Source organism: Rattus norvegicus, chromosome 16 (genome assembly GCF_036323735.1).
Source record: "Rattus norvegicus strain BN/NHsdMcwi chromosome 16, GRCr8, whole genome shotgun sequence".
Taxonomy (NCBI): domain Eukaryota; kingdom Metazoa; phylum Chordata; class Mammalia; order Rodentia; family Muridae; genus Rattus; species Rattus norvegicus.
This window is the reverse complement of record NC_086034.1, coordinates 83,262,586-83,289,987: the sequence shown is the minus strand read 5'-3', so window position 1 is coordinate 83,289,987 and position 27,402 is coordinate 83,262,586. Positions and strand designations below refer to the sequence as shown.

At 52.9% G+C, this 27,402-nt stretch overlaps 1 protein-coding gene across 18 annotated transcripts in view; it reads left to right on the top strand.

The window, feature by feature from the left end:
- The window catches only part of Mcf2l (MCF.2 cell line derived transforming sequence-like), a 146,407-nt gene that overhangs the window by 65,696 nt on the left and 53,309 nt on the right, over positions 1-27,402 (top strand). For 15 of the 18 annotated variants that reach the window (XM_039094165.2, XM_039094166.2, XM_063275044.1 and 12 more), the window contains one exon: positions 22,717-22,800. In XM_039094165.2, coding sequence (XP_038950093.1) covers positions 22,717-22,800 — 84 coding nt within the window. Of the gene's footprint in view, positions 1-7,454; positions 7,931-22,716; positions 22,801-27,402 lie in introns of those variants that run through there. The other 3 variants (XM_006253424.5, XM_063275042.1, XM_063275041.1) reach the window with 3 other exon arrangements.

The window sequence follows — 27,402 nt, the reverse complement described above, 5'->3', positions numbered from 1 at the left end:
TCATCACCCTGGAGTCCGGAGTTTCCATCAGCGTCTCAGGTGGGTCCTGAGACTGAGACCCCTGGTCTTTTAGGGGACTTAGGGGATTTCTGTGAAACACCCTGAATCCTGGCCTGAATCCTGTGATGGCAAGTAAGCCTCAGCATCCAGGCTTGGGACGGGGACAGGTGCAGGGGTACAGAATCTGATAGCACTGTCAAGGGAGTCTTGTTGAACTTCCCTGTTGTTCCTGTGACCACAGTGCCGGGTGTGCCAGGAGTGTCCTGGAAGATAGTCATGGCCACACCCTCTGAGTCCCAGCTCCTCCGGCCTTTTATTTGACTTAGGTCCCACCTGTGTTTGCTTTCTGAGCTGCATATCTGCCCACAGCTGCCACCCGTCACTGGATTGCTTGGGCTTCTGAGAAGCAGCTGTCCACCAGAGGTGGCTGTTCTACCCACAGCATTGGTACTGGGTCAGTGACCTCACCCTTGGCCAACAAAGCTAGCACTCCTGGAGCCCTGGGGTGGGAGATGTCTCGCCATGCTAAGCCCACTGGACCCAGGGTTTTAGGCCTCTTCCGAGGGTCCCGTCTGCAGTCAGGGGAAGCAAGGATCTTCTGAACTCACCAGTTTCCCTGTTGGGCCTTCCTGTTTAGCTAATCAAGATGGGCATGGGTGGGCTTGCCAACGCTGGTGACTCTGCTCTGTGGCCTTTCGGAAGCCGGTTCTGGGCCTGGTGTTACGGCCTCAGTCCTGGGGCCTCTCCCTGCTTCCACCCCTGTTGTATGTAAACACCACCTCCACACTCACTGCCACTGTGTTAGTTACTTTCCGTGTTGCCATGATGAAATACCAGACAAAAACAACTGAAGGGAGTAAGGAAGGACCGGTTGTGTTGACTCCAGGTAGTCCGTCCGTCTCTCCTGTGGGGAAGGCCTGGCGGCAGGACCCTCAGGCCTTAACACCACTCACTGTGTCCGCATGCGGGAAACAGCAGTGACTGGGGGGCTCAGCTCGCTTTCCCCTTTTTACTCATTCTGAGACCCCTGCCTCATTTAGGGTGGGTCGTCCCACACCAGTTAACTCCTTCTAGAAACTGCATCCTGGACGTGCCCTGAAATTTGTTTCCTAGAGATCCTAGATCCTGTCGGTTGATAATATCAACCATCACAGACACCAATAAAAAGTGAAGGCCAGTCAGAGGTGCACAGAAGAACTCCTTACTTCTGCCCCTGTGAACAAATCCCTGTAACGAAGGCCTTAAGACTCACCACTTCTTAAGAAAGAAGCTTAAATCCAGGAAAAACATTGGGAAAGCTGCACACGAGTGCAGTCAAGCATAAAACCCAGTCAGTATCATACCCCAAGGTCAGAAGGCTCAGAAGGGGAGACACAGACGGAGGCGGGAGGCTGGTCCCTGGGGAAATAGGGTTGGAAATGGTGGTCCCGAGGCTCCAGGCCTGATCTGAGAGGTTGGGTGGACATGGTTCTAAGCTGGAGCTTGTCTGGAATCAGACAGAAGGGACACCAGGAAGACACCTGGAGGCCAGTGTGCCCCAGGAGGGCCTGGGGCCGTGCGCTGTGATGGTTCTCAGGCTGCACCTCTGTGCAAGGGTGAGATTGGCTCTTTCCCTGATGCGTTTGGTGTAGTTGTTCTTGCACCATCTGGCTGAGTGAAAAGCTGGTCTTCTGGGGTTCCCAGGTCCTCCCAGCAGGGGTCACAAAGTGCCCGCTCCCCTCCCGGAGCCATGACTCCCATGCAGTGGAATGTTTGTCCCTGACACATCTGGTGTCTGGAGGATGTGGGACCCTGGCGATCTTAGGGAAGGGTTTCTGCGACCAAGGCAGGAGGAGCCTGCGGGCAGGACAGAGTACACGGTGTAATGCTGTATCTGTACCAGTCCGTCCCGTGTGGAGACTTGGCCCCCTGGACTCACCTGGACATCAGGTGCAGCTTGTATCATCGGTCACATGTGTCCCGGGATCTAATTCTTTTGGGCTGTATCAATCCACGTCAGTCGCTTAAAGTATATGTTTCAAATATGATACTTCTGGGCTGAAATATGGGTCAACAATTAAGATCAAACACTCTTCTTACAAAAGACATGGGCTCATTTTCAGCAACCCACATTGGATGGCTGACAACCACCTATAATTCCACCTGTGAGCCATTCAACGCAGCTGGCCTCAGGGACCGGTGCTCATGTGCGTGCGCGCGCGCACACACACACACACACACACACACACACACACACACACGCATGCACGCACGCAACTAAAAATAAAACAAATGTTTTAAAATAGCACATTTAAGTTCTATGCGCCAATACTGAGATTTGGCTGGTACGCTGATTGCGTACGTAGATAAGCCATTCCCTCATGGGGGCACTGGACTTCCCTTGCACCAGGCCTCTTCTCAGGAAGAAGTGAATTCATAGTTAGCACTCCCTTTCCAAACTTTGACTCAGTAGTTCTCACCCTGTGGGTGTGACCCCGTACTATATGTGATATCAGATGTTTACATTATGATTCATGAGAGCAGCAAAGTTACAGTTGTGGAGTAGCAATGAGATACTGTTATGGTTGGGGTCACCACGACGTGGGGAAAGGGTTGCAGCATTGAGATTGCTGTGGATGAACAGTGCAGCAAAGCCTCTGAAACAGGGAGGCTCTTCCCTCAGGAGGCGTGGCTGTTCCTCCCTCGGGGTCTTCCTGATAGTGCTGTCCCTGCAGAACCTGCGCCTTGATGTGTCAGTTTCCCTTCATGCAGTGCGGTAGAGCCATGTCAATTGCCTCTGTGTGCATGCATGTGTGTGTGTGTGTGTGTGTGTGTGTGTGTGAGTATGCGTGTATGCATGCATGTGTGTATATATGCAATGCACCTGTATGTGTACAAGTGTGTATGTGTGTCTATACATGTATGTGACTGTGTATGTATGTACAAGGGTGTGCATTTGTGTATGCATCGTGTGTGTGTATGTGGGTGTGTGTGGGTGTATGTGGTGTGTGTGTGTGTGGTGTGTGTGTGGGGGGGTGTATGTGGTGTGTGTGTGTGTGGTGTGGGGGTGGTGTGTGTGTGTGTGTGTGTATGGTGTGTGTGTGTGTGTGTGTGTGTGTGTGTGTGTGTGGCTGGAAGTGGGACTCAGAGTCCTGCCAGTCAAGGACTCTTCCACTCAGCATCACCTTAACGTCAGATTGTATTTTGGTGCGAAAGGCCTTGCCTGTCAGCAGAACCACATCACCCAGCACACTGAATGATTTGTGTCTCTTAAGCAAAACTCGCTTGCAGAGTTTTCTGCCCTCATAGCAGAACTCTGCTGGATAGGTCTGGGCCCAGGCTCATGATACTGGCCTTTGGGTAGGTGTACCTCTTGGGGCATCTGATGTAGAAAATGACATGAAATGACAGCTGTCATGCTACCCCAGTCCTTGAGAAGTGTGGTGAGCTCCTCCATCCTCTGGGCCTGCAGCTCTCCGACTCCTGGCCATGGCTCAGCTGCATACTCCTGAGGCCTGAAACTCATGTCAACTGCTTCCCGGGCTGTGACCCTCCATGGGTAGGGGTCATGGCTCAGCTGCCCCTGACTGTTGGAAAGCAGTCACCGACCAAGTAAGCCAGTCTCCCCATGCTCTAGACCCTCCTCCCGTGGGGAATCTATAGTGCTACCCAGCCACCCAGACCTAGGTCTGGTCCTGGAGGCTACTAAGAAAATCTTTTCTGCCCCTTGGCCTTGCTCTTTTCCCCTGTCTTCAATGAGGCTCCTTTGAGCATGTTCCTGAGCACACAGATGCTAAGGAGCCTACCTTTATCCACACTGCTCATTACTGGAGCAAAGCCTGAAGGCTCTCTTCCTGGTGCGGTAGAGGATGCTGTCGGGATGACACAGGCACCATGCAGGAGAGTGTGGAGGCACATGGCACACAATTGCTGCCAAGGCCCCAGCCACCAGTTGCCTGGGAAACGTTATTGCCGGGCCTCTAAGGACCACAAGAAAGCGTAGATAGGGCTCCTAGAGACATATCGGCACAGTGGCTCCATGCTTCCTGCCCTTACCCTGTCTCTGAGGGCTGTTCAATGGCTGGTACTCATCTGCAGCAGAGTGCTCTGAGTACAGTGGATCCTAAACAGAAGCAAGATGGGGACAGAGCTTAGCCACATGGGGCTTGGTCACTCACACAGGCACTCCACACACCCATGGCATACTGACACACAGTGGCGCACCGGCGGAGAAGTCCGGGGAGCTCTTGAGTCCACGCAAGGCATGGGCTCAGAAGGCAGGAGGGGCAGGAGAACTGGAATAAGGGAAGGGTTTGAGATGTGCTCTCAGGAGACAGCACGAGCCCAGAGGAGCGCTCCTCTAGCCCTGGGAGCTGCTTCCTGGAGAGCTGAGATCTGACCATCCTGGTCCCTTGTGTCTCCAGGGCCTGAGCAGCCGTGATAGGCCGTGAGGACATCTGTAAAGGAACACAGCCCACCCCCACTTCAGAGTGGGTTCCTTCCTAAACTCTGTTGGCTGTGTTGACCATATTCAAGGAAAGCATAGCTACTTTCTAGGAACCCCACTATTGATGTGGGCCGTGTGTCTACAGACCCAGAATGGAGCTAGGATCTTGCCCACTGTTCTGCACTGGTCTCTGTATACCACCTGCACCAGCGTACTCCACTTCTGGCTGTTCACCGTAGGACGCAGAAAAATGTCTCAGTTTACTTTAGGATGTCCCAGACTTTGGGTTTGGCTGGGAAGCTGCTGCAGGCTGGGCTGTATATGCATCTCAGGCGTAGTCTGCAAAAAGGACCAGGAAGGTGGTCTCGACATTATAAGGTGTCACATTTATGTCACATTGAAAGTGTGGGTAAGGCTCATGAGCTGTGGCTTTAGGGAGGGGAGGGCATAGCTCAAGTCAGGTGATGGACCATGGGTCAGACGTTGGACCTTCGGTAGTAAGCTAGAAGGGTCAGGACCTTGGAGAAGAGACAAGATTTTGTAGTGAGGGAGTCAGTCTCCCAAAAAAGAGTAAAAGGAATCATGGAGTGAGTAGTCAGGCCCACAAGAACATCTCGAAGCATGGACATAGGACAGCAGCCAACCCCTCTCCATTTGCACCAGCCTTGGTGGGGTCTCCATCCGCACTGACATATCGCTCACTTGAAGAACCAATGGGAACCTGTAGGTTGATGTCATTATGCAGGTAAAGGCAGGTACAGGATAGAGCAAGGCCTGTCATTGGACAAGAAGGAAGGATGGGTGGGAGAAAAGTTTTAGAGAGGCAGAGGAGGCCGGAGCGAGAGGAGGGGGAACAGCCGAGAGAACATGGAGGCGGAAGTTAACATTTCTCTCTGCACATTTACAGGTTGTTATGACTATTCTTTTTTTTAATATTTTATTATATATGAGTACACTGTGGCTGTTTTCACACCAGAAGAGGGCATCGTGATCCCATTACAGATGGTTGTGAGCCACCATGTGGTTGCTGGGAATTGAACTCAAGACCTCTGGAAGAGCAGCCAGTGCTCTTAACCGCCGAGCCATCTCTCCAGCCCTGTTATGGCTATTCTTAAGGGATGGATGTATACAGGATCTTGTATGTCTAGATGAACAAATTATATCTTATCTAGGTGGGCGGTTTATATCCTTATCAATTGGTTGTAAGTTAATTGCGTGGATGTATTGTACATTGAGCATTTAACACATAAATCTGGTTGTTGGGTCCCCGTTTGTTGAGTCATGACTTCACTGGGTTGTGGGAGTGTGAGCAGAATCCGTGACAGGAAGCTGTGTTAGGCTATAGAATGCTTGAGGCTAGCATGTCATGGGGCCACGCTAGCATGACCTGTGGAACGTGATGTGTGTGTCAGGTGTGGTAACAACCCGCCAAGGGGACAGCGTGTTGAAAGAGGTAACAGAGAAACAGCTAGAGTGCGCAGATCGACACAGTGGGAACTCTTGGGAACCAGGTCGTGCGCCTTTTTAAATTTTACCGCAACAGAACGTGCCATGTGCCTGCAGATCTCCCGTCATTGTGCACACTTAATTGTGCAGCCCCAAGCATGGGGCTAGGGACACAGAGCCTGGGAGAGAAGAGCAGGGGAGAAGGAACTGGCCAGCTGCACAGTTCTTGCTTCTGTCCCCAGGTACCTTCCTCTGTCACATGACAGACAGAGGACAGCCCTGAGCCTCCTCCTGTCCCTGGGCTTCCTAACAGTTTCTTATGTAAGCAGCTTGCTTCCCAGGACTGTAGGTTTGCTCTCAGTCCATGTGTGCACTGAGTGTGGGCACCTGAAGTCTCCCCGCCTCAAGCACAGTTAGGGGACCCTGGGCCTTCAGTGGCCTCCATGGGGTGGACCTTGGCAGCCGTGAACTCGTTTACACAGTGTAGTGCTGGGGTGGGTATACTCCAGTCTGCCTTGACTCTGGGGGAACTGGAAGTTGGACATGGGAGAAGGTAGTTGCTTCCCCACTGTGCCAACACTCATGCCTTCATCTGCTCTGGGCCCTAACGGTTGTCCTCTCCCTTGGGCCGACGAAGCAAGGTTACCCCATCAGAGTACAGACGCTGAGAAAGAGGCTGAGAAAGATGAGGAGAGTGACCGAATTCACCTGACAGGGGACAGGCCACCTGACCACTAGGGAGAGGATGAGGGTGGGTCCCAGACTAGGAGCCTGGCACATCAATTTACAGAGTCGTAACCAGCCCCTGGTGGCGTGGTCACCGCCAGAGTCCACACAAGGCTGACCTGAGATGTGTTTCATTCTGATGGCAGCAGGCAGGAACACCAGATGCTTGTGAAGCCAGCCCTGTCCGGGTCAGCTCCTAGGACGTGTGTCCAGTGCCAGAGTCCTAGTGCAAAGGCCAGAAGACTTGGCTAAAGAATGGAGAATTAGGTATAGATAATATTGGGGACCTCCCCCAGGGTGAGAGGTAAGAAGAAGCGAGAGCTACTGAGGTGATTTCTGACCCTGATGGCGACATGGGACAGAGAGGCCATCACATGACTGCTGTTCAGAGGAGCAGGCTCAGGGGCAAGCATGGGATTTACTGTCTCTGCTCACCTGGGAGTCTAGCCATGGACAGTGGAGGTAACCACTATACAGGAAGATGAAGTCTCGCAAGGCGCTCTAACAGCATCTCACCGGCTGTAGGAATGGGAGACTAGAACTATAGAACACTGCAGACAGTGCTAACAATGAGCCATGCTAACAGTAAGCTACAGTTGAGCCTACAGCCTGGGAGACCCCATTTCTGAGACCTCTCCACCACCAAATTTTTCACCCTCCGGAAAATTGGGAAGCCTGGTGGTTACACCCAGAGGAACAGCCTGCCTGAGTGAAGGGTGTGACGCCTTCCACTGAAGGGCTGTCTGAATGGTCAGGACCTGGTTAAGCTTGGAGCTCCTGTGGCTAAGGGCCTGCTCCCTCAGCGGTGTGGGTGGATAGGACCTGGATGAGCCTGGCCTCTAAGGCTTAGGTCCCTGTGCCCTGCTGTCCCTGTGGATGGAACCTGACTGAGGTGGGGCCCCTGCAGGGAGGGTCCAGACAAACAACAAGGCGCCTGGCTCTGCAGCCAGCAGGACTCAGCGGCTGCCAGGCTCTCAACAGTTAACCATCTGCAGCAGGATAAGTGAGCTGATTCCAGCTCCTTAATCAGGACATTGAATCCGAATCTGGGGCCCTGCAAGGAGCAGCAGCCGCTGCTGTGCTGCGCCTCAGCCTGTGGCACTCAGAGGACGGCAGGACTGGACTGAGCAGCGAAGCCAGGGAGACAGTATCCCCACTCAGCCGCCCAAGATGGAGCTCCACTGGCTTCCTTTGTGTGACCCAAGCCGGCTTGCCAGCAAACAAGTCATTGGGTCCTGACCAGTGTGGAGGGTGACAGCATGACTTTGAGCCTCATCTCCGTGCTGTCCCAGGACGTCACAGCCCTGTGGCTCCTGCTGAAGACAAGTGCAGGTGTGTGGGCTCTGATGTGTTGTAAGAGGCAGGGCGTGGGGTGGGTTGTGATGACAATAGACTAGGTGGGCTAGGTGGGCTGTTCTGATGCTGGGGTCCTATTGTCGGCTCAACCGAGTGTGTCAGAGTGTGATGGGGGCGGGGCATGTCTGGGCTGGCTAGGTTATAGAGAAAAACACCCATTTCCTCAGGGTGTGTTTGGGGGTGGGGGGGTGTGATGCCTTGCCCTTGTGGTCTGGGCTGTACCCCTCAGACCCTCCCTGAGAGTCCTTTGAGGACATCAGCAGCTGCAGCTGCTCCCCTTAGAGGGTGGCTGCCCACCTTCTTGGAAGGCTGGGGGAACGATCTCTCCTTTGTTCAAGATTTCCATAGACATGCGGCTAGCACATGAAAAACACGCCCAGAAGCAGTGGCATGGCTTTGGTTCCCTCCTAGCAGGAGTACCTGGCAAGGGTTATCCCATAGCTGCCCGTTTAGTGCCAGAGCCTGGGAACAGCAGGATACAGGAGTGGACACCATGGCATTTGGGCAGTGAAGTGGCTGTTTCCTGGGGGCTTCTGTGGTCGCACTTGGAGCTGGTTCTGCCTCTGTGGGAGGGGCTGTGAGATGCTACCAGCTGCCCGGATCCGGATCCGGCTTGGGCCCTAAAGGAACAAGGGCCCCAGGGAAGGGAACACAGTCACCCCAGGAAAAAAGAGAAGAGGAGGCTTGGCAGAAAGGAAGTAGCTCGGTTCCTCCGTTATTTCTAAGAGAGGAAGGACACTCCTTTTGAAGTTTTGTCACGGTTACATTTCCTGGTGGTTTTTCTGCCAAGCATTGATGAGTGACCCATAAAGGATTTTTTGCACATTTTAATGAATCAGCCCTCAGCTCTCTGACAACAAATAAATGTAGAGTAGCTGATTTTCCAGGGAGTCGCTAGGGGACAGTGAGAGGCCATAGAGGGTTCCCCAGCTTGTCAGAAGCAAGGGGCCACACAGAATCACATTTGATGCCTGCTTGTTTCTTAGCCTTGCGGCTCCCCTTAATTCTTGGTGCATCCTGTAGCTTTAAGATGCTGCCCCCGACTACTCCGAGGACTCCTGGGGAAGCTTGGTGAGATGAAGGTTGGGTGCTTTGGCTTCCAGGAACCATCCCTTAGATTTCTGCATAAACAGAAGCTAGGGCGTGTGATAAAGATGACAACAGACTTGTGTATCTGCTGGCCATTGCTCTAAGTGGATGCTCCCCTGTGGGCTACAGGAGCCATTTTTCTGGGGCATCCAGTGCTCCTTAGGTTGCCTGTGCACTCACTGGGGGCAAGTAGGCCTGGAGCCCTGTGCCAAAGCCAGGCTGGGAGGCCTTGAGGTTACCACTGGTGGAGTGGGGAAGGTCGTGTTTGAGCACACACACTCAGCTCTGTCTGTCTGTGATGCATGAGGCCCACAGGTACGTGTTGTCTCTGTCTCTGTCTCTCTGTCTCTGTCTCTGTCTCTGTCTGTCTCTGTGTGTGTGTGTGTGTGTGTGTGTGTGTGTGTGTGTGTGTGTGTGTGCGTGCCACACTTTGGTGACTCTGACAGACAAAATTGACCTTGCTCATCGTCTCTGAGTCCCCACCAGCCACCCTGTGCTCTCAGCTGTCCCCTGAATGTACTCATGGTCATGTGTGGTGCGGGGCCAGGACTTGCCCCTCTGCCTTGGTGGGGTTGGGCTCTTCCATGGATTGTCTCTGAGAAGCATCTCTGGCGAAGGTTGATATAATTGTTTGTTTTTAGATTTGCACCAGCCTTGGTATTAATGAGCGGTAAAAATCCCTCTGTGCAGTTTAGGGGAGGAGCACAGGACCCATCTCATCCCAGGAGGCTCTCAGCACCAGGCCATGGGGAGCCCAGTGTCCCTGGGAACAAAACATCGACAGGGCATAGTTAGTCCCCGAGGTGCCATGGGCACTCGTGTTCAGCCTCTGTTGTGGTATAGATCTACCTCACCATGCCAGTCCAGTCTGGTTGCTCCTCAAAGATACATTCCAAGACTCGTGCCTTTCCTGTCCTGAGCCCAGAGGGGAGTGTGGCCATATGGCTATGACTCCAGGACTGGGGTGTTTGAAAACTCAGTATCTGGAAACCAGCTCTTTCTGTACATGTAATACTATGAGATCCCCGACTGGGTAGGGGTAAGAAGCAGGAGCAGGATGCAGGGACAGGAAGAAGGGGCTGGAATATCATCCCTCAGCAGTCAGCAGCTCTGCCACCTGAAGGCACCTCCTATGCCTGGGTCGTGGGTTTGTTCTGAGCACTGACAACATGGGAGGAGACATTTGGAGGATGGCCATACGCTGATGCCCACTGTCTCTGTCTCATGCCAACTGTCCCACCGCTGGTCCTCTTGGGCTGTCTTGTATATACAGGAAAGGTCAGAGTGCTAAGAACCAGCAAGAATCTTCCTTCTGACACTGTCACTGCCCGGGCTCTCCTTCATCTTTGGCATCCTGGAGGGGAAGTACAAGGAGAAACTGGTAGAGTGTAGGTGTCACTACCTGTGGTGACCTCCATCGAGGGCATACTCTAGGCGATCCCCTCTCCTTAGCCTCCTGTGCACCCCCATGCTCTGGCCCATATCCTACCTCCAGGGAGCCTCTGAGACCTGGAGCTCAGCTGCAGCTAACACTCCGGTGTTTTAGACTCAGCCCTTGCCTGCACCAGTGGTAAGGTGGTACTGGGTGCCTGGCAATGTCCTCACCAAGCCAGGTTACTGCCGTCAGCAGTGTTAGCACTGCCCACAGGCTGTGCTCGCCAGGTGGAAGCCTCCAGCCCGCAAGGTGAGAATTCTCATCCCTATTTTGTACGAGGAGGCCATAAAGGAAAAGCAGGCTGCCCAGGGCCATAGCTCAGCTGTGTGTGGTGGGCAAGGCTGGCTCAGTGTCCGCTGCTCTGGGTCTGAACTTTCTGAGTCAACGGCTCATAGCAGCGACGAAACCGAGGTCCGAAGGTCAGAGGCTGGACACCAGCAGCAGATGCCGGACTCCGAGTTTATGGCTGTCCCTTCCTAGGCCACACAGAGGAGTTGTGGAGAGGCAGGAAGGCATCACCATTGATGGGAGTGTGCAGTAGCATGAACCTCACAGAAAACACACTAAAAATAGAAGGACTTTGTGATCCAGCTGTGCCACCCACTGGCCTACACCTGCTCACTGAGGTGTCATACCAGCCAAGGGGGTCAGCCTGGTGTCATCAGTGGCAAAGGGCACATAGTTCATAGACGCAGGGTTACAACTTAGCCATATAAAGACGTCCTGCCATTTCTGCAGCCCTGGGGGACCAGAGGGCCCTGTGAAAAGTGAAGTAAGCCAGGCAGAGAACTGACTGCTGTGTGCCCTACTCCTTCTGTGTGGGCCCTGAAAGGCTGCACATCCAGAAAGGAGAGGGAGGAGGAGAGGGCAGAGTCCTCTGGAGACCCCCTCCCTCCCCAGCATGACTGACAGAGCAGAGCCTGGCAGGTGGGCGGCAGCCCTGTGCTGGAGAGGCAGGCCCAGCTGAGGATGCTCTCCATGGACCCGTGTCTCTCAGACTCATGCCTCTGTGGGGTGCAGCCACCCCAACTTCTCCAACATCACACCCAGTCAGTGGCCCCCAGACACTGAGTCAGGCCTGTTTATGCTCTTAACACCTAAGAATAGTACTGAGAGGGGGCTGAGGCGCTGAGGAGTACTGGCTCCTGTTAGAGTCGGGGTGAGTGGTTCAAAGGATACAAAGTCTCAGTTACACAGGCTGGGCTGACTGAAGGGCACTGCAAGGTCGTTAATATCACATGGGGGATAGTTTTTGAGTGAGTCTGAACTCTACCACCAACGCAGACATGCATGCAGCTGAGGCAACAGGGTGGCCATGCAAACAATCTCATAGCGTGAGTAAACATCACACTGTACACCTCAGCCACACAAGGTGTCTATTTGCTGGTGTACCTCAGTGAAACCGGTGTAGACAGCATGGGTCACCAGGGGACACCAAGTGAAGGATGCCCTTAGGTTCTGCCCAGTGAGTAGAACAAAGCCATGGGTTGTGGAGTCAAAGGCTGCTCACTCTCTTATGGGGCTGCTGTCTCTGATGCTCCTGTGACCAGAATCCCTCCCTGTGTTTCTCTCAAGCTGCTCATGGCCCATGCTCAGAATTTAATGATTACATTAATGAGGTGCATTCTATAGTCCTGTAACCATGCTTCATGGGTCAGTAGCCATCCACAGTGTCTGCACAAGGGATACCTGACACAGGTGAGCAGAAGCAGGTATCCCTCATCCCCCGTCCTCCAGTGATCCCAGGTGAGGCTGGAGATCAGGGGTCCTGAGTTGTTTGGTGAGGTCCTCTCCTGATAAGGTGGTAGTGTGGTCTTCAGGGCCCAGCAGGCTCCCTGGCTTCCAGCTGTCCTGAGATAAGGCAGCTGAGGCATCTCCCCTCCCCAGCAGGGTGGGGCCGACCAGAATGTGTGTTCAGCTGCCAACAGGGCCACATGGGCTTTAAGAGGCCAGAGGGGAGAAAGTACTGGGGTCTGCAGGGAAGAAGGGCAGACTGAAACAGAGAGGGAGAAGACTGCATGTTACAGGTTCCACTCTGGAACTCAGGCTGGCCCTTAAACACAAAGGCCCTCAGTCCGTGCAACGCTCCATTCAGGAGGCTAATACCTCTCAACCACCTCTCATTCAGTGAACATCCTGTGCAACTGAGCCCCAAGCCTTCCCGGAACCCATGCCTCCGGGTAGACCCCGATCTGCCTGCCTGCGGTAGGTGGAGGAGGCAACGGAAACTCCGGGGGGCAAGGGCCGGGTACCTGCCCCTCCTCCCAGGCCTCAAATGTTGGCTGTGACCCACATAGCAACTGCAAGTGTCCCAGACCTGTGCCACGCCTCAGCTTCTGCACCGCTGCAGTCAGACTCTCAGACACTCTGTGCTCTTGAAACTTAATGACAATTGCAAAGAGCTTGATGCCAAATATTTATAGTAAAAAATGCCAGAGATTTAAAAATACTAACTTACCAAAAAAACTGTTGTAGTGACTAAGGTGTTTCTTAGTGAAGAGTAACCCTCTCCCTCCGATGCGCTCTGTGGGAAGAGACCTGGGTTCCCTCTTGCTCTGATATCCCTGACCCATGACCTACTGAGCTTAGCTGGGCATACATAGTGCCCACCATGTCTGAGCACAAGAAGAACAGGAACGTCGCTATGAAAACGTTTAGTCCTACATCCCTGAAGAGCCCTCGACTGGAATGAAGGTTTTTCTTAACAAAAACAAACGTTATTGGTGACAGAGCCTTGCTGATTGGAACCTGCTCCCTAGGGCAGTGCACATGGCCTTGTCTCCCTCCAGCACTGAAAAGGAGGACTCTTCAAAGCCACCTTCCGGCCACCTATGCTCAGATGCTGGGAGAGGCTACAGGCACCCAGCTGCCAGGCCCCTGTGACAGACACCTCGCCCACCAGTACTCAGAAGGACCAGGAGCATCAGAGTTCCAGTTACACAGCAGAGGCCTTCACAGGCCCGAGACTCATTTTTCTCCCCATGAGAACCTTGAACACTTCTGGCCTTTGGCTTTTGAGGATGATATCTTCCTCACTGTGTGTCCCACTGATGAGAAAGCCTCTGGCAGTGGGTTCAAGTGGGGCTGGTCCCATAAAAGGACATGTGACATCTTCCAGAGCTTGGAGCTTCCTCCTCCTTCCCAAAGGGCATGTGCCACCCCCAGGGCTCTCCATGAGCCTCTCACAAGCCGTGCTGCTCCACTGCACTCTACCTAGTGAATGGCTGCCACGCATAGCTGCATGGAGAACCGGGCCTTGGGGACACCACCTCTATGCCGTCTGGATAATTTGAGGTGGTCATGTGCTATCAGAAGGTTAAAATGTAACCTTGATGGAGGAATTCTCTGCGGCTCTCCTGCTGTGTAGAAAGCTGTAGAGCATTTCAGGAGAAGGCTTGTTCTGTTGCCTGGTGGGTTGGAGGGCGCCATGGCCTCTTCATAACCTGAGCATCATTCTATATCTTCCCACAGCCCACAGCCCACAGCCCACAGGCCAAGCATGAACATGGGCAGGCTGGGCAGGCCAGCCATCTGACCAACTTGCCAGCACCTTCCCTGACCCTAGGTCTGGCTGTCTTGTGGCTGTTGAAGGCTAGTTCAGTATACACCTTCCCAACTTCAGCAGAGTATGGGTCTCTCAGTGAGCTCAGATTCACCGACCCCACCTCCAGATGCATACACAGCCAGTGCATTGTGAAGGAAACCCACCATTCTGCACAGCCCCCAGCTGGTTGGGTGGCTCCAACCCTGTATCACGGCAGGGGCAGTGCACCTCCGTCTTCGCAGTCTTCCTTTCCCTGAGCCACGCTCGCTGGGTCTGGACTGAGCAGAGCTTCTCTCTTCAAGCCCACTTATAAAGGGCCTGCTGCCTGGGAAGTAAGTGCTTTGACTTCCCAGGGGATAGCATTTGTTTTCAAAGCCAGACTGCAGCGTGTTGTTCTATCTCCTGGCTTTTCCTCTGTGTCAGTGGAAACCAAAGAGGCTCTGAGGCCAAGGTTGTCAGAGGATGAATCCCAGTGCAGTCCACAGAATCAGCACTTAGCTACCCCACTGACCTGACTGTCAGGCTCCATAGGAACTGTGCTGTGATTCACGTGAGGCTAAAGTTCAAATAGGTAAACATTACCCAAACCTCAAAGCCAGCCCTCAGCACCCATACTGAAAGGGGTCAGTAGCTACGGCACCGTGGGCACTGAAGAGATGACCTAGGACCATAAGGTGAGCCCTGCCTGCCCTACAGTTGGATGGTGGTGTAAGGATGGAGGCCAGCACTGGGACACGTGTGCTGTGGGGGAGGGTCTGGGAGGTAAAGTCAGGATCTGCAGGGCCCAGCTGCAGGGTGACTTCAAGCCAAAGTGCATGAGCTTGGGGGGCCGGGACAGAAACCCCATCCCCTGGGCTGTGAGTGTGATCCACTGAGTACTGTGCACACAGAGGGAAACCGTCATGTCCCTGAAGGGTCAAGGGAGTGCGGGGGCTCTTCTTAGCCTCACCCAGGCTTGATAGGAGCAGCAGTGTGACAGCTATCACAACTGTCACAGGACATTCGACAAGGACAGTCTTTGAGGCTTGGTGACAGCTTGGAAGAGCAGTTGGTGTGAGCTCAGGGAATGGGAGTGGCAGCATCCAATTTCAGGGCCCGGCCTCCTCACCCCCTCTCTCAGTGCCAGGCTGGTCATTCCCAACCTATCTGTGAATCGCTGCTATAGAAGGACCTTCAGAGACTGAAGGGAGCGGAGAAACCGCTTGGGAGACAAAGGCCCACACCCCATGTGTAGTAGACTGTGGCCAGTTGCATGGTCCCCAGGGCAAGTCTATCCCACAGTATTTCCTGTATTCAGAGCTGGCTGAAGCAAACTACTGAGGAAAGTGTGAACTTATCAGAGCTCTCTTTCAGACTTTCACACCCACAACCGACGCCGCTCTTCCATTTCTGCCTAAATCACTCTTTGCCATTGTCTCAGTTAGGGTCTCTGTTGTGCGATGAAGCGTTACGACCTTACTTGGGGAGGAAAGTGTTTATTCCACTTCCCCTTTGTCGCCCATCACCAGGGTGGGCAGGAACCTGGAGGCAGGAGCTGATGCAGAGGCTGTGGAGGTGGCTGCTTACCGACTTGTTACTCGTGGCTTATCAGCCCGCCTTTTTATACAACTCCGGCCCATCAGGCCAGGGCAGTTACACCTACGAGCTTCCAAAGACCCTAGAACCATCTTCCAAAATGACCCTAGCTTGTGTCGAGTTGACATAAAATTAGCCAGGACAGATATGCAGTGCAAGTGAACCTGGGGCGGACATGGCTGAGGTACAGCCTCTCTTTGGTGGCAGTTGCAGCCCTGTTCCCATCCATCTGGAAACTTAGAACAGGCAGGAGCGGCACTGTGGGTGTCCCCCTCCCAAGGACACAGGTACAGACCCAAAAGCCACATGGGAGAGACCAGCAGAGTGGTGGTGCTCCAAGGGGCCTGGAGAGCTGGGTGGTGCTGGGCGACATTACTTGGACATGAGCCAGGGCAGAGGCAGGTGTGCATGTCAGTAGTGGTTAAATGTCTGCCACCCACCAGATGTGCAGGCCACTTTGAAGGGAGGGACTGTGTGTGTCCTGACATTTTAGAGACTGCCTCTGAGAGTCAAGCAATCTACCAAGGTCACTTAGCCCCTGCTGGCCAAACCCAGAACTCATACCCAGAACACTTGGCTCCTTTCGGTCAGGTCAGCAGCCAGCCTCACAGGCAGTCTCAGGAAATCAGGGCCCCAAAGTGAGAATTGGCCCAGAATGCAGCCTCAGGATGACCTGATTCCTGAGCGTGTTTGGTGTGAACAAGCTTTGCACTGTGCTCTGTAGGAGAGCAATGTGGAGACTGTGTTGAGTCGAAAGACTAGACTCTGCTGTGGGAACCTGTCTGCCTTCCTGGCTTCCTCAGCCGTGACCTGAAGTGAAGCCCCACACCGCAGCCCCCATGTCCCATTCTGCACATCCTACACCTACACCCCACTTGGCAAGCCCCTATCTTCCACCCTAACCCTGCACACCGTCCCCATTCGTCTTTGCAGCTGCACTTCACAGCTTGGCAACAGCTGCCCTGGTCATTAGACACGCTCCTTGCTGCCTGTGGTAAGGAGCTGATCAAAGATACAAACTTCACGGAATACACAATTCCCTCACAAATTGTAAAGCTATTTCTCCATCCATTGACTAAAAGGTAAAGGGACTCGTGAGAGAACCAGCCGCTGGGAAGCTAAGCAATGGATGTTGCCATGGAGAGGCAGCAAGGTGCTACTTGCCCTTTGTCAAGCCCCCTCTGCATCAGAAACGACACCCTTAGCTCTTACTTCTAAACCCTGCAGTCAGGTCCTCACCTCGGAGCCGCAAGCCAGCCAGCTTCTACCCTTCCTTGACATCAACCCTGCAATCACAACCCTGCAGTCACATGGGCACCACCATGGGACTTCAGGCAATGTCTTACTCATTCAAGGCATAGCCTTGCCCCCTCCTAAGTGGCTGTGATGGTTAAACTCATTAAAGACAAGAAAGCACTCACTGCTACTCCCATGAACCGTTCCCTCTGTGAGCCAGAGGACTGAAGCTCCTCCTGTGTTTTCCACTGTGGGAACCGAGCCTCTGCAGACTTAAGTGAACAATGGATTTCCCAGAAGATGAGAAAGGGGTGGGCTCCGCACTTGGGTCTTTCTCTAAACTGGCCCAGTGTTAGCTTAGTGTGTCAGTGTTTCTAGGAGGCCTGGTGAGGGCTGTCCTGAACACTGTGACACTTCAGGTGGCTTTTAGGTACCCCAATTCTGAGGCCAGAGAGTTTGGGATGGGAAATACGCTCACCCAAAGACTTCTCAGGCTTCCCCAGTGATGACTGGTGTGGGGTGGTTCTGCTGTGATGTTTATCTTTTCCGAGGATGGCGATTCTGAGGGACAGGCAGAGGTGACATTTTATAAGCTGACCCTCGAGATGCCACAGGCACCCGGACGCTGGCAGCAGAGGTCGTGTTGCCAATGCTTGTGTAGCAAGGCAGGCGCTGGTCGTGTCTGCTGGCGCCATCCAGTTGTGCCGTCTCCTTGAGGATGAACAATGTCTCCCATGAGAGCCAAGCAGAGAGCCCAGCAAACTCTCTGGGTGCTGTGTTCCTTTAAGGAGTGTTTGCAAGCTTGGAAACTACGCAGATAGTGACACCTACACTCCAGGGTGTGAGTGCTTGGGCAGGTGTTTGCCTGTGCGACAGTACAGCCCCTGGGAAGGTGAGCGTTTAACCCCTGACCTTCCACCACAGGGTCACGCCCAGTAGAAATGTCCCATATATTCATGAGAAGCTGGTGGATTCCACTCCTTGTAGTGATGACCTTCCAAGTGGTTCCCAGACACTGACTTGAAAAGTGTAGGCTGGTACTGAAGATGCCTGGAAGAGGTGGGGCCAGGGACAACACCCTGGGTGCCGTGATTACATGTGTCTTCCTCTGTGCCAGTCTGTAAGTGTGCTACCCATGTGCTTGTGAGAAGCCCTGTGGCATGTGAGCAGTGGTGGCTTCCAGCCCCTGCTGGCTCTCTGCTGAGTGAATCTGAGGCAGAAACCTCCTCTCCTGAAGGTGCTTTCCCTCCCCATCAGCCCTTACATTCCATCTCTGTTGTGAGCCTTGATTGAAAGCTTTTGGGGACTTATTTCCTAAGATCAAGGGTCAAGGATGGTCAGTGACAAGGGAATTCAGTTGCTGTGTGTGTGTGTGTGTGTGTGTGTGTGTGTGTGTGTGTGAGAGAGAGAGAGAGAGAGAGAGAGAGAGGTAAAATATTTTTAAAATAAATTAATAATAATAATACCCTGGGATTTTTAAATATTAAGAATTCTATCAATTCAAGCAGCCCTTAGCATGTGTAATGGGTTCGCCTCAGTCCCAGCATGTGACTGCAGTGCTGGCCTGCCTTGTTGTCACTCTCTGCCCGACCTGCCATCCTGAGGATGCAGCTGGTTTGAAGCTTGTCACTTCGAACATCACTTTGCAGAATTTGAATTTTATTCTGCCTAGTTGCCTGTCTGCCTTCCTCGTGTGCCCTCTCCATGAATATGACTGCGTCTGCTGTTCAGGCTCTCCAAGGGACACAGCGGGGCTGATCTCCCACCAGATGACTGATGATGTCATCCAATTTGACCTTCAACCCTGGACTTTGAAAAGACGCATTATGTTTGATTGACAGTAAGCAAAAGCCCTTGGGGATGGACTTTTTGTCTGCTTTAAATAAAAGGAGATAATTAGGAAATAGCAGACTTCACTGTATGACCCTAAGACCTGCCTCCCAGCCACCAGTGCAAGGAGCCCTTCTTTTGCTTTGTTCCCTTGAGGGAGGCCAGGACCTTGGTCAGAGTCATCAGCCAAGCAGAGGCCAGCTCTCTCACCCACCTCCACAGCAGCCCCTACTTCCCGGCAGTCCCCTCCCCTGCACAGGGCGACCTCCAGTGCCAGGTTTCTGACCCACCTTGCCTTAAGGTGTCTCTGCTCCTTGTTAACTGTCACCTTCTCTGGCCTTGGGTCAGAACTAGGGGTCAGAATGCCCTCAGGTAGATGGAGGGCAAGAGATGCCGTGTAGGAATCTGGCCAGCTGTCTCCCTGGACGAAGCTACTGAATTGAGAAGTGAGTCCTTGGGTTACTTTGTGAGGACTTTACCATCTAACTCTGTAGAGCAAAAGTACCTGGAGAGATGAGAACCGCCCTGCCTATGCAGACTCCGATACCCAAACGGGCCGGGATCTGACAGCTGCTTTGTGGATAAACTCGGCAGCTGAAGGCTGACTAAGATGGGCACTCTTCCCTCATCTCCTGTGGGGCGATGGTCCTTCCCTTCTAGAAAGACTTACTAGGGCTCCCTGCCCTGATTGCATTTCAAGCAATCTGCCTTCTTTCTGGACTCCTGCGGTCTTTGCTTACTTTCTGTATCCCAGCGCAGGAGCCCAGGGGAAAACAGCGCCATGAAGTTGGGGAGGGTTTAAACTTCAACTGTCTACAGCCCTTGTGTCCTGGAGCCCCTCCTAACTGCCCCTCTGACTCTGGCAGGGTCATGGCTGGGGCCCCTCAGTGTGGGGTGTTGTCTGTGCTTCCTTGTGCTCACACAGAGGAGCTCTGTGAAAGCCAGCCTACCTTGACCTTTGACCACTAAGAGAGGGGGTGACCAGGACACCTTCCGGGGCTCTGCCTCCTGTGGGCCTGTCTTAGCCCCACAATTCCCTATAGTCTTCTTACCTCCGGTCTACAAATTACACTGGGCGAGAGGACTGAGAAAGCCTGCCTCAGGGCACATGCATCCAGGCTTCTTCAGCTGCAGAAACATCAGAAAGAACAAATGATTATAATTCAGGGGGAAAATGCCACCAGCCTGCTGAGCTCTAGGACATTATAGAACAAACTCTCCAGCGTTGGCTGGGCACCATTTGTGGACACTTAGAGTGTCCCTACGGACTAGCTGGGGATCATACACACACACACACACACACACACACACACACACACACACACACACACGCACACACGCTCGCATGCACGCACGCGCACACACATACATGCGCACACACACACTATTTAATATTTTATCTTGTGTACATGTTTGGTTGTGTGTGCATGTGTGAGCGAATACACGTGCACATCTGTACACGCATCTGTGGGGACCAGTGGACCTCGGCTGGTGTTCCTTGGGTACTACCAACCTCTTTTGTTTGGTTGTTTTGAGAGTCTCTCATTAGCCTGGAGCTTGCCAAGTAGGCTACCTGGATGGACCTGTCTGTCTGTCTCTGCCTCCCAGTGCTAGGATTGAAAGGGCACAGCAACACGCCTGCCTTTTTTTTTTTTTAACATGGGTTCTGGAAACTGAATTCAGACTCTTGTGTTTTCAAGGCAAGTACCTAACCTGCTGACCTGTTGTCCCGGCCCAGATATTTGTTCATACGAACTTGAAGGAGGCTGAAGCCCAGGTACCGTGGCCTCTGCCGTTATGGGAGGCAGGGGCGTGTGGTAGGTCATGGGGTGAGGCCCAGGCCTGCTCAGGCAGGGACAGAAAGACTTGGAGAGGGTCTCATTGGAACTCTGGAAGTTGGACTGTTCACAGAAAGGGTTCCTTTCACAGGGTGGCTGTGGTGAGGCCCAGTCTGAACATACTTCCTGTCCAAGGAACTCAGGAGGCCCCTGGGTAGCCCCCAAGTGGCACTCAGCCATGTGTCAACCTGTCCCTGTCCGTGGAAACAGCTCAGGTGGTCAAGGCATGAACAGAGCACATGAGGTAGGATGAGTTTACAGCCTCTGGAGCCTGTCCACCCAGGCTTGTGTCACCCAGGAAGACAATGTCATTTACAGACATACGGAATCTATTCTGAGGACTCCATAGAAACATTTCCATCAAGGGCCATGGTGCTGGGGTTAATTTCCTTGCCAATAGGTGCAGCCTAGAAGTTTAAAAGCGTAGGTCTATGGTCCCATGGTAGATGTCCCCAGGGTCGTGGCAAAGTTCCAGGAGCTTCGACCTGCTCAGGGCTCAACTCACCACTGGGTTTGGAGGACCGTTGTGTGGGTCATTCTCAGCTTGGAGAAATTGACAGCCTAAGGTGACACCCACAAACTGCCTGGTAGCCCCCAAATTCCTCAAGCATTCAGAAAGACTCTGGGCTCCCACTCTGTGTTCCTCTGTAAGTCAGAAGCAGGTTTAAGAGCAGCCTCCCCAGCCTCCCACCTTCTGCTCTAGCTAACACAACAGAATGATCTGCCACTCGTGAGTGTCCCCTACACAGTGATGTGTACACACGCACTGAACCATTTCCCCAGAATTTAAAATTATATCAGTCTTGTTAGGTGACTCTTTCTGGCCCAGCATCATAAAGGAATTAGCATTGCCGAGAAGTCTGAATGACATTGGATTGTGCGTGTTGAGTTCACATGTGAGACCAGCCTGGTGTTTACAGTGTGATGAATAGAAGGAGTTGTTCCTTGCTCTCTCCTCATGTGGCACTGCTGTGCTCCCAAAGCTCTGACCGACATGATATTCTGGCACCTCTTTGCCCAGTGGCAGTGTGGGGCCCCTGTGTACTTGGTGTCATAGCTTTACCAGCGGGCATTTGTATAGCCCAGGAGCAGGAGTTGAGATCAGTGTTGTACAGGTGACATCTGCTGCCTCCATGGGAGCTTTCAGACAACAGTGTCGCCCAGACAACAGTGTCACCATACCATACAGTGTCCCCATACAGTGTCACCATACAGTGTCCCCATACCATACAATGTCACCATGCAGTGTCCCCATACAGTGTCACCATGACCCACTTTCTCAGGCCTGGGGTCAATGTGAGTCCCAGGTCTTATGGACACTGATGTCCAGGACTGTCAGCACTGCCCTCACTTGTGGTAAGGACCCCACATTTCATCTGTTGGGTCCTAGTGAGCCTTCCTGTCGATACCATTTTGGGGTTAGCTGGAATGCTGCCTATCTGTGCACATGTTAATCTGCAGCTTACAGTAAACATCAGGGCAGAGCCACCAGCAGCCAGGCCTCAGTCCCTTTATTGGTGCCACCTCACAGGCATTGGGGAAATGGTAGGACACGGGCAGCACAGGACCATGAACATCTGGGGACTTGTGGTGGCTGCAGGTCTGTGGTGATGGCAGATGCCTCTGTTAGCAAGCCAGCAAGCCTTCTGTAGGCAGCAGGTGAAGCCCTGAGGTGCTGCACCTCTGCCAAAGCAGGAAGGGGGAGGGGGAGGGACCTTACCTGTGAGTCAGATCCTGCCCTCCTCCCTTGGCATCGTTCTCCCTCTCTCCCTCTCTTCCTCTCTCCCTCTCTCCCTCTCTCCCTCTGTCTCCCTCTCTCTCCCTCTGTCTCCCCCTCTCCCTCTCTTCCTCTCTCTCCCTCTCTCCCCCTCTCTCCCTCTCTTCCTCTCTCTCCCTCTCTCCCTCTCTCCCTGTCTCCCTCTCCCTACTCCAGCACGTTCTCCCCCCATACTCCCCTCCTTCCCTTCTTTCCTCTTTCCTTCTCTGGCTCATATCCATTTTTAAAAATTGATGGTGGATCAGTCAGCATTTGTGCAATGAGAAACAAAGCCTTGCTCTGCTTATTGGAAACTGAAATGCCTTTTTTCCAGCCACGTGACCAAGGCTCCCTAGGTGTTTGTAGCTCGTTCCAGAGGCTCCGAGGGCTGTTCCCAGAGCCCCAGTGGGTGTGAGGCCAGGGTTCCTCCCAGTGACAATATGTCTGCTCTTCCTGCAGATGAAATCATGCACCAGGACATCGTCCCACTCTGTGCCGCTGACATCCAGGAGCAGCTGAAGAAGCGCTTTGCTTACCTGTCTGGTGAGTTCCGGAAGCCAGGGGTGAGGGGTAGCCGGGGCGTGGCCAGTCACTGGGGCTACACCCAAGTCTGCATCAGTAGCTGCTTCGTCGCCCTCTGCCAAGCACCTGGCCATGGGGAGGAGGTGGCAGGGTCATGTCCACACCCTCATTTCTGGTCTGTTGTCCACACTGCAGCGTCCCAGAGCAGACAAGCTGTTGAGGAAAGAGGTTTATTTAGCTCACAGCTGTGAAAGGCCAAGGCTGAGGGACACATCCACAGGTGATCTTGCTGGCAAAACCTTAGCCAGTGCAAGTTATCATACAGTGAGAGGCGGGGAACATATGAGTGTGCTCAGACATGTTTGTGTGTGTCCGTGTCCTCAAGCCTCTTCATAAAGCCGCTAGGACTCAGTCAGGGGCCACCTGCCTGATGATTAATGCTAATCGCTTCCCCGAGGCCTCCCCCTCTGTGTACCCCAGTTGGATTATTTCTGCCTCGCAGAAGCCCCCAGATTAAACTCCAGCACAGGAAGCCTTAAGAGACACTCAAATCCCAGCCGTGGCCCTCAGGCTCTGGAGACGGATGAGCTGGGTGTTCCTGACCCAGGATTCCAGGAACTCGGCCCTTCCATGAGTGGATGCCAGTCCCAGTACCATCGGTGCCTCCTGTGATCATGGCTGACATAGCTCACCAGGCACCTCGCTTGGTACTGCTCTTGCTGTTTCTCAAGCTCTGCTTCAGAAGCAACGGCCTTGAGACTGACCAAGCTGAAGGCTGAGGGTCATGGTTGTCCCACCTTGCCAGAGGTGGTACATGTCCAGCCTTGTGACAGCACTCCTGTGCTGAGCCCAGACGTGTCTATTGGTCAAGACCAATTCAGGAAAAGGCCACATGTGAGCCTTCCTCCAGATCTCAGGTCAGCTCAGGGTGTCCCCTTCTAGTTAGCCTAGAACACCCCCATCACTTAGCCACATAAGGAGAAACTCTATCCATATCTGTGACTCCAGGAGCATCCCACCCCTTGGGGTCTTCTCTTGTTTTCATTGGCCAGACCTGTGGTCAAGATACAACATGCTCCAGTCACGTAGATTCCAGGGATCTTTGAGATGTTGGACAGGAGTGGAGTTGAAATCCAGTCTGTGGGGTGTATATCACTGACTTAGGAAACGTCTATCCAGATGAGGTGAGCAGGAAAGTGGAACCTCTTGAGGTGTTGCTGATGAGGCAGTCCCATTGGGAAAGGTCTCCCCAAGGTCCCTGAGAGGACAGTAGAAAGAGTGAGAGCTCAGAGGAAACTGGTGAAAAGGCCACAGTGCTGCCTCCCCTCCTCGACTTCTCCCCACCTCTCCGCCCAGCAAGGCTCCAGGCTTAGCTCATGGATGCCCCAGCCTTGGGTTCGAGGCCTTGACCTTGAGTGTGAACTGCCCACTGTCCCTATATTGGGGCATAGGGTAGTTGATAGTAAGATCCTGGGGACCCCACTGTATGCTCACCTCTCAAAGTCTGACAGCCTGAGAGCTCCAGGCTACTTAGAAGATGCCCTGAAGGTCCGGTCCCCATCACTAAGGTCCCTGGCTGAGGTCCCTCATCTGCTGAGGCTGCAGAGACCGACTTCATCTGCCTGAGCCTCTGAGCCTCTGTCCATCTGTGAAGGTGCGGAGGGAGGGATGAGGATGAATGTCTTGGGCCTAGGAGTTGACGGCAGCCCCTGCTGGTACCCAGCAGAATCAGAAGGAGCCACGCTTCTCTGTAACTCAGAGGAGGCCTGGAAGAGGTGCCAGAGGTCATGTGAGACATAGACCACAGACAGCCCTCAGCCTCTGCGACTTGGAGGGCCTACTGAGCCAAGCAGGGCAGCTGCGAGCTGATAACTGGAGGTGCTCTTTGTGACCAAGTGTGTGAACATCTACTATGAAATGTTCAAATGTGTGGAACTTGAATGTCTACCATATCTACAAGCCGGACCATCTGTGTTTGTGTCGCTGTTCGTGGAGACACGCCTGGGACATTTCAGCAGGTGCCTTCATCCTCTTGGTCCCACGCCCCAGTCACTTGGACACCCTGGTGCCTTACCTAAGGATCTGCACTCTCACTGTACCTAAGCTGCATCCATGCCTTGGACCATCCCTCTTCTCCTTGCCTGACCATTTCCGTCCTCGAAGACACAGCTTCCTACTTACAGCCAACCCTGGCCTGCCCTCCGTTCTACTGCACAGTTTAGGGGTTTTATGAATACAGCGGACCAGAAGATGAGCTCACTGTCATCTACGAGCTTCAGTGCCCAGTGCTGCAGGACTGTATACCTTACTCTCTCCTCTGCTGTAGATGGAAATTGGGCTGGCAGAGTACTCATTCTCAGCCACCAAAATCCATATTCTTCACGAGAGATACCCCCAGGCCTTCCCTTGAGCAGTGGTGTGGCCATTCCTCACAGCACCCAGCAGGCACCGTTTAGATGGAAATGCATTAATCAGGGACGTCTCGGCAGGACCGCTCCTCCAGCCTCCTGACTGAATGTGTAAAGATGGACGGCTGACGAGCCTCACGCTGCCCACTCTACCTGGCAGAGCAGCCACATAGCCAGCCCGTAGCTTCTGGGGCCCCACGGGGCTCATGGCCTTTCCCTCAGGTGCTTCACCAGTGTTGCAGCCTCGTGTCCCCCATGGCAGCTTTAATGGCAGACTTACAGCTGGTCTGAAGTTTTCTCCAAAATGAGGCTACCGCATACCCTGTGGAGTATCCCAGGGTCCTGAACCACCCTCTCCACTTAATGGCTGCGTTTGGGGCAGGCTCCTCAGACCTTCGTGGCATCACCTGCTTCGGAGTCCACAGTCAGCCTGGGCAGCCTCTGCTCTTGAGAATCACCCTGGAGAGAAACTGAAGCAGGCAGCTGCCTGGCAGCCCTGAGTGCCCAGAGAATATCCAGTGGCAGTAACCAGCACAAGTCCTGCCGACTGAGAAGTGTCACACCCAGCAGCTTCTGGATAGCTTCAGGGGTCCACAGCCGGGTGGCATCTGAGACACCACACATAGCTGCTTCGGTCTGAATGAGTGTCCCCCCACCCCCACCTCCACTGAGGCCCAGCCTCTCGAGAGGTGGTTTCAGGAGACAGGCTTCATGATGTAATGGTGCATCAAGCAGGGACACCCTTACACCAAACCCTGAGGCTGCCGATGCCCTGACCCAAGCCTTCCAGCCCACAAAGCGACGATAAGGAAACTTCTGTTGTTTATAAGCTATGAGCCAATGGCGTTTTGCTAAACACACCGAAGAGACGAAACCCCTAATAATACCTGTGAAACTATTAAATCGGTGTGAAAAATCTTTTGTACTCACAAAGGCTTTATATCAATTTGAAGTCCCCTGATTTTTTAAATGAATATCCAGCTTCAGAGGGCTGGCTTCTGATACTCTCATCCTTTTGTGAAATTTTATGTCTTTGTAATAGTTTTTTATATAATATAATCCACCATTATCCCCCTCCCTTCCCCCTCTGCCCCTTCCCATGCACGTCCCTCTTTCAAATTTCCTCGTTCTCGCTCAAATTCATGGCCTCTTTTTCTTTAGTTGTTGTTACAAATATGTGTGTGTGTGTGTGTGTGTGTGTGTGTGTGTGTGTGTGTTCCTAAATATATAAATGCAACCACTCATTCTATATAATGTTACACGTATGTATATGATCTCAAGGGTGACTGCTTGGTATTTGTCAGTGGGGGGCTCTGTCCTGGAGAAGACCACTCCTCCCACCCCCAGCATCCCCTACTTGCCTATAGTTTCCTGTCCAGGGTTGAGGCTCTGTGATCTTCCCCACTTCCTGTTAGCGTGTCTGTTGGTATCCTCATTGATCAGGCCTTGTTTAGGTAGTCATGTTGATGAGGCTTCATGGGTATAATCTTTTAGGCATTTCTGGGAGACACAGTATCACAGAGAAATCCCTGTTTTTCTGGTATTACAGTTTTTCTGCCCCCTTTGGCAGTCTTCCTGGTCTTAAGTAAGGAGTCGTGTTGTAGGTGTGTCAGTTGGGACTGGACTCCACACTATCTCTTGGTCCCTGCACTTTGCTTAGTTCTGGTCTTCTGTAATTCTTTCTGTCCATTGCAAAGAGAAGTTTCTTTGATGGAGGATGAGAACTATACTTTTTTGTTGGTATAAGGATAAATATTTAGAATGTAGTTAGGAATTGTGCTTGTTTATAAAGTGGTAGTTCAAGGTTCTCCTCCAAGGTCCATGGTTTTCCTAACCCCAGGTTGTTGAATAGTTTTCACACCAGCATGGTTTCCCTCTTGTTAAGTGAGCCTAAGTCCAATTAGAAAGCTGTTTGTTACCTCCAGGTATGCAAGCCACTACTGCACCCCGAGTTTATGTATGGCGCCATGTTGGTCTTTGTTAAGGTTCATAGGCATACATCTGGGTAGAGCTCCCCTAGTACCTTGTGGTACCACAAAAGCTAGTCTTCAGGGAGAAAGCTTCAGGTCACATCCAGCTCAGGTCCTCTGGGCTCCTGTGTCTGAAGAACATGGTGTCCCCATAATAGGAACTTACCTTCCACCTAGGGGCAGCCAAAGGCAATAGCAATAGCTTGCAGTGTTTCGGGAGTCTCTTGGACTGTCATTCTCGTCTT